Genomic DNA, 13,591 nt, shown 5'->3' with positions numbered 1-13,591 from the left:
AATTGTCACAATTTTTCTACCGAGCATCCGCTGATAAGGCTGAATAGTTACGCTCTTGCATTGATTGACAGGTGGGACGGAATACATTTGCGCTTTCGGGTTGGTTGGCTTCACGCCTTTATAGTCTGTCCGACGGGAATCGACTCAGGTTGATTCTCATCAATGAAATAATCTTTAAAAGGTTTTTCTTATTTATAAATCGACGTTTCTTACACACATTGATCCACTAGACGATCTCACGCGGCGCTCCTAACCACCGTCCCCCCTCGTCTGACTCATTTGGTCTCGTCCATACTCGCTTAGGATTTTAGTTGTGCGTTCATGGCATCGTATTCATTCAACGGAAGGCAAAAGTCTGCCGGTCTGCGCCAGCGTCTGATATAAATGGCTTTCAGGGCTCATTTTATTTGAATGTCTGGACTTTATATAATTTCACCCCTAAGAAACCAATGATGGATATCCTATGGATTTTATGGACACTACCCTCGGTCCTGGCTATTGAAGGTAAGATGTTTCTCCCCGTGTTTTGCGAGTCCAGCATCTTGCCGACAAACAGAGTTTACGGTCACGGCACGTTAGTTTTGAATGCCATCCAAGAAATAAGATACGAAACCATTTTTCGCTGATTAACGAATGTGGAATGATACTCGGAAAAATTTGACTTTTTTTAACGGTTACATTCTCCCTGACAGAACATATTCCTTTGATAGGGATTATTCTGTCAGGCAAACTATATTGTAAAATCCTCACAGGTGGCTTATAAACGCAATTACTTGGCGAGCATCAGATAAATTGCTTTATGGGTTGGAGAAATAATATATTTATCATCATTAGTATACAGCAGGAGCATTAAAACGGTTATTTTTATCACACGGGCTGATACGTGTGCGTGCGCGAGCCATGCACGAGATTCGCGCCCCTTATTTGTACAGTCATTTCAGAGGTGAAATATTAAACCCAAACCCCTTCTATAGATATACAAATCTTATTTTTCTCTATTAATATTTCTTCTTTAACATATTCACGTGTTGGTTTAAGCTTGTGTGCGGCGAGTATTCAGAGCTGAAATGGTGATGCTGGGCTCAGCATGTTGGACAATGAAACTGGTTTCCAGTCAGCATACAATTACAAAACAACCAAATACTGTCCTTTATCATCACTCGCTGACTACACTTTCAGGCCCCGGCAGTTTGAAGTGGCTGTGTCCAGTGAATTATGCTCAATGAATTTTAAGTAGGCATTGCTGGTATTACAGGAACATCTTGTGGCTGTAGTTCTCAAGTTTAATGATACTTGAGTGTATTTGTCATGTAATGGATTAATAGGATACACAAATCTGTAAATTTGGCCTGGAAATTTTAAAAGCAGGTAATTTTATTTATTTCGTTTGGATTAAGGTTTTATCAGGTATTTAGTACAAAACACAGTGAGGCTAACAACAGTGGTGTAGTTATAATAATTAAAAATGTACAATACAATTAACACATCTGTACTCTGGCTCAACTGTATTTTAATTAAATAAGAGCTCATTCAACAGCACAACACGACTGCTTTTTCTGTTGCTGATAAACCTTTCTTTAAAAAAATTTCATGGAGCAGCATAAACCATATTACTTAAACATTTTTTTAAAAAACATTTCAATTTCAGATAGTTTTTAATATTAATCTGACTAATTATGTCACTTGAATAAAGGGGCTATTTTTTATTTGTATTTATTTTTTCCACGGACTTGCCTAAAATGTTGAAATATTTCCATGGCCAAATTTAATTTAAATTGAAATGTGGCAGGTTTTTAATAATGAGTAATGTGGACAGTAATTGTAATTAAAAAATTAGAAAAAGCCTGAGCTTTTAATGAAGCAACTAAAGGAATAAAAAAAAAATCAGATTCAGTCCTTATGATCCTGGAAAGTTGTTTGACCTTCTTCTTTTTTTTTTATAATGTAAATGATGCTTTTAGCAATGTTTACATTACAACATTTTTATCTTCGCTGTACAGAAAAGTATAAACGGTGATTTCCAGAATTAACTCACCAGAATTAACTATGGTGTGCTGTATGTGTGTTTAAGTTTGTGTGTGTGTGTGTGTGTGTGTGTGTGTGTGTATATTCATATATAATATATATAACTATATTGTAAACTATAATATAGTTATATATTATAGTTTATACTAATATATATATATAATATTATACTAATATATATAATATTTATTGGTATGTGTATGTAATATGTATTAGTCATAATATTAGTTGTAATGCTTTTTTCCCCTCCTAATCAAGATTATTTATTTTTCCTTATGGATCGCTTAATCACAAACTCTGGAGTGATAGGTCGTTACACATTCTTCCTCTGACTATCACCCTAGTTTTTCAGCCAATGGTGTTAAAGCGTTGCGCTTACACATAAAAAAATTAGAGAGTTGAAAAAGAGGTCAATGCTGCCTCGGCCTTAAAAATAAAGTGATGGCAGGCAGTAGAGGAGATGGGCTGGTGAGATCTGACATCATCTTAAAGCCTTATACAACAGTATTGTTATTTTCCTCGCTAAGTGTGTAAATTCTCAAGTAATTTTCTAGATGCTTTATTTCAGTTGTGATATGGTAACTCAAATGCGTTTTGCTGTAAGTTATCTTTTGTTTAATTTATGTGTACTTGTCTGTGTGAAAAATCATTGGTATAATTAAAATTGTTGTATGACCATCGTAGTGACACTCAAGATATAAGATTCTGTTTCTCTTGAGTCTGAGTTTCCTTTAGTGTAAGAATAAAATGCATCAAGTGCTTTTTTAAGCCCAAGCAGGATTTGCATTTGTGAATTTAGACAGGTTTTGGTGACCATTGAATATGGTTCAGCTCTTCATTGTGTTTTTACATCAAATGATGCTGCCAGTCAAGGGACTTTTCCTTAGTATGTTAGATTTCATTATGCAGTGGTTTGAAATTACAGTGTAATTTAAAATTAGTTCTTGTGCCTGTGGCTCCTCAGCGATGTCATTTCTCTGTTTCAAAGTTGTCTGATTTTGCTTTTTTCTTTTCCCTTTTTTGTTCTCTTTTAGCTGTTCCACTTTGCATCACAGTTGGTTCAGTGTAATCACACAATGTGATGTATAGGATTGTAAACCAATGCATTTAGAGAATTAATTTTTACTATATCTGCTGGATTTGCATTGTGATTTACATATCACAGTTAAATGTTTGATGGTTTTAAAATGTTATTAAGCAGGTTATCTCTAAGGCCATGACCGAGCTGCATTTTATCTACGACGTCACAGTTGGGTTTTATTGTAAGTAGGACACCAGTCGTACAAAAGATTCCTCGCTATTTCAATATTCCCAGCATGCATTCCATTTTGCTGTCATAATGTCATGATACAATGTGACTTTTCTCTCATCTTGAAACGTCCCATATGCAGCTGCGTCTGTTCCCATACTGTATACAAATATCTTTATACAAATATCTTATAATATAAGAGCTTTGATGATAATCTAGTACCACAATACTATTTTCATGACTTGTATATGAATATTTTCTGTTTATTTTAGTTTCTTCTTTTTGCATTTTATTGTTTTTTTGGTCAGTTTATCGTTGTAAAGCTATTAAAATATTCAATTTTATCATACAGAATTTCTGAAGTTACTGTGTTTCTCCTAAATTTATTTATTTTTTTTGCTCAGCATTTTGTACAAGTGCAAAGTTTGTTTCAGCTAAGCTTTTCACAATCTATTTCCATAAGACTCTAAACAACAGACAGAGGGATAATTAAAGGTATTGTTTGTTAACATAGCCATTTTAGCCCTCATATCAACACTTCCACTTTGAAATGCCTGCCAAGTTTGAATAATCTGCTTTCAGATGTAAATGCATCCCGTCCGTTTCCAGCTATATGCTGAGTGTGGGCCACTGCAGAGTAAGCCGACACATAGCATTACAGTTTTTCGGATGGGTAACAAAAGGCAGAGTGTGGGGTGGAGAGGTGGTGATAGAGGTTCAGAAACAGGATTAGATAAAGGTAAAGTGAGTGGCTGCTCCCAATCCTGTGTTTTCTCAGTCCGCTGAATGAGCAGATGCAGGGAGCTCGTCTGCACGCCGGCCTCCACAGTGGCGTTCACAAAGAATCCGCCTCCATTCAGGGTCTAATCCATGCTGCCCAGGGCCCGGCTATTGTCACTTTGCATGCAAAATTTCAATTAGTGCTGGTACCAGTTGTTTCTCTAGTGAGATGGGTGTCAAGTTTCGAGGGAACGGCCAAAGGCTACCTTGACCAAGCAGAAAGTCTGGAATAGCAGAGAGACTCATGGCAAATGGGCTTTTTTTCTGTAGAAATCCAGCAGCTTTCGACCCAGCATGCTATCTTTGACAGTGTTGGACCTGGAGGTTTTTGTTTCATGAGTGTGTCAGTTCTGCACTTGCAGTGTATTTTAAGCAGATTCTTGTGTTTGGAGAGTGCCTTTGCACTCAGCAATTTAAGGAATTCACAATCTGTTGGCTATCACCCTATCAAGGGAGTTCACTTTTGTTTAAGTCAAGTCAGTCTTTTAATAAAACATGCTGGTTAGAGTTAAACTCATCTTGCTGTGTAGTTATGACTAAATTGAAAAACTATTTTTGTAATGACTGCCAAACTTATTATGCTCATTACTCCCTTCTTCAGCATTTGACTATATTGGTGTGATCCACATACGCTGAATCTCACACTATCTGCAATTATTTGCTTATAATATGGGGTTACTTTGGTCAGATCCAGGCAGTTTCCTGCAAGTACTTTGAGAGTGACTCTGATGCTTACTGGAAATGTTAATTATCCCAAATTTTGATAAAGTTTTTCCCCCTCCATTTTAATACTCCACCAAGATATACTAGGCTGAAACTTAATTATTGAAGATACTGCCAAAGAAAAAGTGACTGATAAAAAGTTAAAAGTGACTGATTTGTTAAAATTACACTTAATAAAGTTTTTTTAAAATAATAAAGTTACAATTACATAATATTTCTACTTAAAATCGTTTTTTTAAATTTTTTTATATATAAACATAATGGTGGTTGTCATAAAACTTGATGGATTTATTCAAACATAAATTAAACATTGAAGAACAGTAAAATTTATAATGAATATGTTATATGGTGCATATATTTAGCAAAATGCCCCTCTCTACAGTTTATTTTTCTATCTGACTAATGAGTTTATGGTCACCAAATATGTTTTTCTGAGGTAAATGTGACGTCACGTGAAATTGTTTACAAGCCGTTATATTGACGTCTTAGCGCAGCTGAAACACTGATTGAGCGATTACAAGAGACAGGATACGGCTTGTAAAGTTGTACCCTTTCTTTTAACTTACCTTCGGATGTTTAGTCATGACTCATGTTTATTTTGTGCTGAAACTGGTATTAATGTGGAGGAGATGATAAGTTCAAGCTGCTGCGTCTATTGAACTGAGGCGCTACAGCGATCTGTCACTCCAGATTAAACAGCGCCAAAACGTATATATATATATATATATATATTAGGGATGTTCATTTTGGTTATTTTTTGGGATTTAAGAATCGATATCGTTCCGTAAAAATGAGAATCGATTAGTATCAAGATATCAATATTTTTTACCCAGCCCTAATTAATACATATTACTAGTTATTATCGTTTTAATTATATTAGTAATAATAATAATTATTATTATTATTATTATAATACTGTAATTATTTTATCACATTATTATATTATTACTAATTATCATTATCATCATAATTATCATTATATTTTTAATTCTTGTTCTTTTCTAAATACTGTTAATTGAAAGGCTTTGTTGTGGAGTGAGGGGAACTAAAATAGTAGTGTATTTTTATGTTTACAGCGTTTATTATAATGTTTGTAAACATTTCGCGTCGGCATTAGGCCTATTTCTGAATGAAATAATAAAATGCGACTTATATGCGACTTGTGTTTTTATATATATATATATATATATTTTTTTTTTTTTACACACATGTACAGTAACCAGTATGTGCCAGATATAAAGGGTATTTTTTTTTCTTTTTGCTGTTTTTTTTATTTTCATAATTTGAATGGTTCAGGCTTCTGAGAAGCATTACAGCATGACTCAAGATTTGTTTTAAAACTTTTAAGAGTTAATTATGTTTTAATGACTTTTAATTTGGCTTTGTGCTCTCTGTGCTCGTTGGTTTTTATATTGTCTGGTTACAAATCTGGCTACTGCCTTTGTTGTGTTTTAAAAAAAGAAAAGGTTTTCTCCTTCTTGGTAATTTTACGGTTTTGCAAATTGCCATTAACATATTTGCTCTAAACAAACTTTAATTACAATTGTAAGGTGTGTAAAAACATGAATGCTGCTGTTGATAATCAATTAAAATAGCTTGTATCTTCATTTCACATTATGTTCTGTACGTATACTTAGCTATTTCTGTGCTTATTTACACAGCGTCTCAAAGCCGAAGGACCATATCGTTTTCATAACAATAACATGGCAGTTTGACCATTACCTGAGCTTGGCTGTCTCTAGTGTTAGTGTAGAGAGAGGATAAATGAGGGTTTGTATGCTACAGAATACTATACTGTTACAGAGGATCGGTTGAGTGTGTGGTTGAAGGTCATGTGGGATTTTCTTAAACAACTAAATGATAGCTATGTTTTTCTACCTTGAGGTGATAATTGTTTCAATCTGCAGTACAAAACGAGGCTCAGGCCGAGGTTCGAACAGAGCTAGTGAGACTTTACATAGAACATATTTAAGTCATGGCATGATTAGATAATTTAATCTGTTTATGCATAGATTAATGCATCCTAATCAGTCTGTTTAATCACATCTAAGTGCTTACTGGTGGATCAGAATGGCTATCTCTCATTCCCATTGGCCCAGTTTGTGAGAACATTTATCTTTACATTTATCTTCACCAGATGCAGAGGAAACTCTCCTGCAATTTACTAAGCATTGTGCAAAACACATTCAAAATGAAATATGCAGGCTGTTCTTTACTCCTTAGAGCTGTGAGCATTGTGATTACTCATGCATATGTGAACTCCCATTGTTCATTCTATGTTTGTGTAGCCATAATAATACGCCCAGTTAAAAGGTGGCCTTAGGGGATGAACATCTATCATACACGTCACACTGCAAGTGATCCTAGACCTCAAACTTGTTTTAACAACACCAGGAGTGTGTTGGACGTCACATTTATGATGTTGGAGTATTGATTTTTGCTCAGTTCATATAGACCCCTGAATGTGATTTTTACTGTACACTGAGCTTGTGGCACTGGGAGCAGTTTAGCTAATTAAGTTTCAGTTGGCTAGCTGTCTTAAGGGGCTAATTAAAGGAGCCTAATTGCATAAAACCAGACCTTGTCTTGTGCAGGCAAGGCCACTTTAACCACTGTTACAGGAACATTGGTATTTACGGGAATCACAAAGCTTTTTGACAAATTTAGTATCCATATACAGTTGATACTATAGTATTGGATCAGTGTCACATGCATGCAAGTAGCCAAATGATAAAATTAGGGCGAGAGAACAAACAAACAAACAAATTAATCATCCTGCCTTCACCTGTGATGAAATGCAAATGATACTTAAGCCCTATTCGGATGGGACTAGTTTTACAGGGGGACGTTAGAGAAATTTCTGTTTCACAGACGTACTTTGAGATTTTAATCCCGTCCGAATCTGCCATGTCTGTCTTTTTCTCACACGACCTGACGGCCTCTGTAAAAATTCCAGAGCAAATTACCTACTGTGTTTTGGCAAACTCGGCAGTCCGCAGAGAAATATAATCCCGTCCGAATGCGAATGTCTGTGACTGCCGAAAAAGTTTTTTCCAAAATGCTTTTTCTTGTGTGTTTTGGTCAACGTGAACTACCGTACAATCTCTCGCTAGCGTGCCGGTATTCAAGTTTCTGCACACCAATAATGGATGCAGATGTGTTTGGTACACTGCGAAGAAATAAAAAAATTAAATCAACAAGAAGAGCCAAATCACGTAAACTGTTAAGACTGGCTACTGTAATATCAGTTTCAGGTAAGATAACTTTCATTTCTGCACTTAATTACTTAACGTGTAAATTATATAAGTTAAAACGTTTTTATTCCAGTGGGTTTATTATAAGAACCCAGTTCTATAAAATCATCATGTTAAATTAATGTTTATTTTTTTAATTTATGTTTTTTATACAATTTTACAAATGTTTACTTGCCATTGATCGGTCATATGACCATACGCAATCCACGCATCCTGAACATATGATCTTCTGCGATGCCCACATGTAAAACACAGACACTCCTACCTCGGTAATAAACACGGATATGTTAGTCCCGTCCGAATCCGTACATGAAATCACAGATGTCGGCTGACAAGAATTGTAACTCAAATGTCGTTTGGAAAACTAGTCCCGTCCGAATTGGGCTTTAGATTATGTGGTTAGTAGTTTCTGGAAGAACTAACTTCTCTACCAATCTTAAAGAGATAGTTCACCTGAATATTAACCCTAAAAAGGGCGACGTATCCTGGGGGATACAAACATTTGAAAGGCTGTGGGGAGAGGCAGCGGAAGTGCAGGTCTCATTTCTTGGTTTCATGTTGAAAGGGTGTTTTGTTGTGATTATTTAGATCTGGTGACTTTGTTCATGCATTCTTTTTTTAGCTCACAGGAAGCATTTAAAAACATCATGACCGCCTGTAGTGGGGAAATACTCACCCTCAGATAAAAGTTGATGTATTTCATATTTCCAATATTTGTAGTGGACTTACATGTTTAAAAAGTTGTTGTTAAGCGTTTGCTTATTATATGTTGATATTTTATAAATTAAATTTTTACATTTTTCATAATCTGCCTGTAAATGTTTGTATCTCAGGGGATACATTGCCCTTTTAGGGTTATAAATCAAGATATTTTTTCCATACATACTCTGTGGTTTATAGACATTGTAGCCTATTTCATAAAATCAGTTCAATACTTAAAATTCTTAAATGATAATTTATTGTTAATCATTTAATCATGCAGCATTTAGTTAGCAATATTGAATTTAAATTTAGTTTGAGGTCAACCATACATGGAATTTTTTCAAGGATGTGTATACACACACACATATATGTATATCTCTCTAAAAATAAGATACTCAACAAAAACACATACTTATGTATAAAAATACTGTATGAACAATATATATGATACAAAATATGTACAATATATATATATATATTGCATATGTTTTTGTTTAGTATTGTATTTCATTTTTTATGGCTCGTATATGCAATTCATTGCAATTCAGTGATTATTGAGAGATACACAAATAAACATTCCTCAAAGTCTGTTGTGTCATATTTGACATTTACTTTTTAACATGAAAAAGATTTAAAAATGGTAAATGCATAATCAAGAAAACCCGAACTGTTTCAGCCCAGTACAAGTTCATCTTGAATTATTACTAACAATATAAAAGTTATTCTTACATTTACATTATTAAAAAAATCTGAAAAAAAAAAAATAAATCTGTCAGCATTTAGCCTAGTCACCCTAATGTTGTTTTAAACCTGTATGACTTCCCATACAGTAAAATCAATAGTGTTCAGTGTGTTTTTGGACATCATTGTATGCACAATAGCAGTTCTTCGAAATATGGTTTTGAGTTCCGCATAAGAAAAAGTCTTAGAGGTTTGGAACGACATGAGAGTGAGTAAATGATGACAGTTTTCATTGGGTGAACTGTCCCTATAAGAACAATCTTCTTGAGCTGAAGTTAGAGACAGTTGTGTGTTCTTGCAGGAGGTCAGACCACACTATTAAACATCTGCCTTCCATCAAGGCATTCGACAAACACAATTCCTCTGAACTGGCGCAGCACTGCTCTGTGTCTCCCAGAATACAGTCTGTCTTCAGAGATAAAGGCAGGCTGATTGCATCCTCATCTGCATCACAAAGAGAGGCTGCATTCACCTGAACTGCTGTTACCCTGCACACACTTGACGTCTCCTGGTATTTCCGCCGCCGCGTGATGTCTGCCAGGTTTTGACTGCATACATCCTTTCTCTCAGGCTGGGGGCTGACGGCTTGACTTATATTGGCTCCTTGGAGATGTGACCTGTGGTTCTGTTATAACTCAGCCTGATGTTATTGCTTTCATCCCTGTCAATGGCAAATGCAACAACTGTCTCGGACCACTATGACGCTGACTCTTCCATTGCACAGGGCTGGGTTACAACATGCACTCGCACACAGAAAGCTTCCTCTTCCCAGGAAGGAGTGCAAGGGTCTCTGTTAGCCATAGGATGCCTTTTTGTTGTTTCATTGCGTTTAGACTCCCGAATGCTGTGATGGATGCCTTGCAGTCTTTGTCCCTCAGAGTACTATACTTGTTGAGAAGCGAATTCCCGCTATTTTTGTAATTAAACAAACTGTGAATTCTCTGCATTCCGGTCAGTCGAACTGTAGGCAGGAGAATAAGCAGCCAAGTTGGGTTAATTTGCTAAGTATAAACATTCATTGATTACTACCGCAGTATTTTTGCCTTGATGCCTTTTCCTTCCACACTAGTGCTGAATTACACTTCTCACTTGGTTGTTTTCCGCAAGAATCAGACTGGTTTGGCAGTGCAATGTGAGCTGGAACAAACGCAGTTTTGGGCAATGTGTCAGCCTCCTCCTTACAGGATTAACACCCGGACTCCATTCCCAGGCCACCTGTGACTTTTTCATGGTTAATCTAAGTTTGCATACTACAGTCCCTTTGGTGACAGAATTGTGTTGAAATAATATGTTGGGGGTCCAATTGCCACTTTTCTGTTTCGCTTAATAAAGTATGATTTGAAATGAAATACAGCTATTTGACTTCCCTCCGCTTGTGTTTAGAAATTCTGCGTTAGCAGACGTCCAGGCTGTTTTTGACAGGCCGAGCTAATCAAAATTACCTGTCGCTGAAAGGCGAAGTGCGCCACAGAGAAAAAGAGTTACCATGGAGCTGTTTGTTTGCATATAATTGCATTAGCTTGTCACCGAGGGAATTAGAAGAGATAATTGAGCGATTTGGCCCTCGGAAAGGGCGGACGGGGTAATCCTCTGTTGTATTCCTATTAATTCATAAGTACTATGAACCCTTCAGAAAGTCTGTGATCCTTTGTTGTTTTGACTTGAAGTCAAGAAAGATCACTGTGTCATAATAGATGGCATAATTAAATGTTTATGAATTGTTGGAGATTCAATTAATTGTGTATAATTGTATGTTTTCTTACAGCAATTACTTTAAGCCGCACATCGGCCACTAGACAAGAGCAGAATATAGTACATTCCAAGCTGGAATTTAAGGTGAGGGGATAAAGAAGTGTCAGGGGTCACTGCAACAGAAGGGTAGTGTTATGTTGTATTAGGGGTTAAGCAGCTGCAGTCCAATTAGTTGGGACTGACCCATGGTGGACTGCCTCAACCGTTGTCTGAATTATCTCCAAGTGCCGTGGTTGGGTTGAGCTTAGCAAGGGGCAGCAGGTGGGTGTGATGGTCAATACAATTAGTGAGGCTTTCAGACTTCTTTTTTTTAATAAATATGTCTAGACATTGAAACCCTCTTTTGGACGACTCCCAAATATTGTCTTACGTGCAGTCAGGGTCCAAATCAAACATTTACCAAGCACCAAATGCAAAAAAAAAAAAAAAAAAAGATTTGTAAATAAAACTTTCAAGTTGGCTACTAACCTTCTTAGAAATTCCATTCTTTATAAAATATATATGAAATAGTATGCCTAATGTTTTCTCCTCCAAAACTGGTGACACACATGCTGAATATTCCTCGCATTAAACCAAGCGAAAATAAAAAAAACAGAATCACTTGCCTTCATGTTTTTGTGTGACAGGTGCAGTTTTATGACAGACAGAAAGTGGCTGATCTTGTTTATAATTCTGTAAGTGATGTCTTGATCTGTGTTGTTGTGAAATGATGCTAAATACAGTTTCATGGCCTACTTAAATATATTTATGGCCGTGCATTTTCTCAATTCACCCATTTACTGACTGGGGTAGCAAAAAGTTATTTTTGGATCCTCATCAGCTTTCATTTATTCAGCTACGTTCATTTGACGTTTCAAGAATGTAAGGATAAAAGATGTCTTTAGAATGATAAGCAATTCATTATTTGAGCTTCAACCCATCAATTAGTGTGCAGCAGGAATAATCAGTGGAAAATATGAAGCCTCAATAATGAGAGGTCATTTTGTTTCTATTGGAATCAGCTTTTCAGAACTAAAAGGAAAGGACAAACAAAATACATTGCCTATTTTATTGTTATTATTTGAAGTGTGTCCATCCAAGAAATATTTTTTTTTTAGTCAAGTTACTGAGATATGCATCCATGGGGTTGGTTAAACAATGTCTGGAACCACTGTAGCCATGAAGTAACACTGCTCACTGAAACAGGAGCGCAATATATGTATAGCAAAGAGTGATGACTATTTTCCATACCTTCCACCAGCTCTACCTTTCAGATAATAATCATCATGGATCATCCAGGCAGGCAGCTGGAAAATCTACACAGCCTCCCGAGGGAATAAATGTGAAGAGGAGGATGTGACTGAGGCGGTTCTATGAAAATGAATAAGTCATGTGATGGAGTTAATGTGCAGAATGTTATTTTTCACGTCGCATATGTTGAATGCCGTTTTTATCTGACACTAACACAAGATGTCATGTGCATGGGCTTAGCAGGGCTGTCAGTTCCAAGCATTACCCACAATCCATCAGCATCAACTAGAGGTCGACCGATTCATCGGCACCGATAGTTGATTAACGGAACTATCGGTTATCGGCAAAAATCAATGCCGATAGTTTTCCGGGTTGCATCCGTTGCTCGAGTGGCTGAGAAGGGTCCGCTTCCATTATACAGTACGAGAGCGGCCTCTAGAGGCGGAAATCACTAACTCATTTACAAAATATGGTTCAGTACTGCTACTGCTTTTTTAAAAATAGTAAAGTGCTGTTTTAGTTTTAGTGTACCATTTTAAAAACTATCGGTTGATTAATCGGTATCGGCCAGTGTGGTCCAACCTAGCTATCGGTATCGGTAAAATCCACTATCGGTCGACCTCTAGCATCAACCATAGTGGCTGTGCGAATACATTGCAGGGCAATGACTTTTACACTTGGGTCATATAGAATAAACTGTAAATTGGATCAATTCATTGTGGATTTTATCTGTGTTTTCATTGACATGTTTTCATTTTCATTCATAGACATCTCTGCCACCCGCACTGTTCATCACGAGTCAAGTGTGCCTAATCACTCTAGGGAAATAAACAATACCACCCAGTAGTGCTGGGCGGTATACCGGTTCATACCGAATACCGGTGCTTATTTTTGTTATGATATGAATTTTTAAAATACCGCAATACCGGTGTATGTCGCTTAAACAACGTTCGGAATGCGACATTGTTTGAAACGGGTCCCTTTTCACTGTTGCACTGTCGTGAGGGAACAGCTGTATGTGTTACTAAGCCTGAAAGTTCCGAAACTGAAGCTGTAGAACTAAAAGAACGTGATGACACAGAAGAACTCATCAACAATATCCACATTGACCGCCACAAATATCCAGCACCCCCTG

At 36.4% G+C, this 13,591-nt stretch overlaps 1 protein-coding gene across 1 annotated transcript in view; it reads left to right on the top strand.

Moving 5' to 3' along the window:
- Positions 1 to 341: 341 nt before the first annotated feature.
- Positions 342 to 13,591, top strand: part of LOC107749421 (ephrin type-B receptor 2-like) — a 173,261-nt gene continuing 160,011 nt past the window's right edge. The window contains exon 1 of the mRNA XM_016564569.1: positions 342 to 504. Coding sequence (XP_016420055.1) covers positions 450 to 504 — 55 coding nt within the window. The 5' untranslated portion in view covers positions 342 to 449. The remainder of the gene's footprint in view (positions 505 to 13,591) is intronic.

Source organism: Sinocyclocheilus rhinocerous, unplaced genomic scaffold, assembly GCF_001515625.1.
Source record: "Sinocyclocheilus rhinocerous isolate Xijiao unplaced genomic scaffold, SAMN03320098_v1.1 scaffold889, whole genome shotgun sequence".
NCBI lineage: Eukaryota > Metazoa > Chordata > Actinopteri > Cypriniformes > Cyprinidae > Sinocyclocheilus > Sinocyclocheilus rhinocerous.
This window is presented reverse-complemented; position numbering and strand designations above follow the sequence as displayed.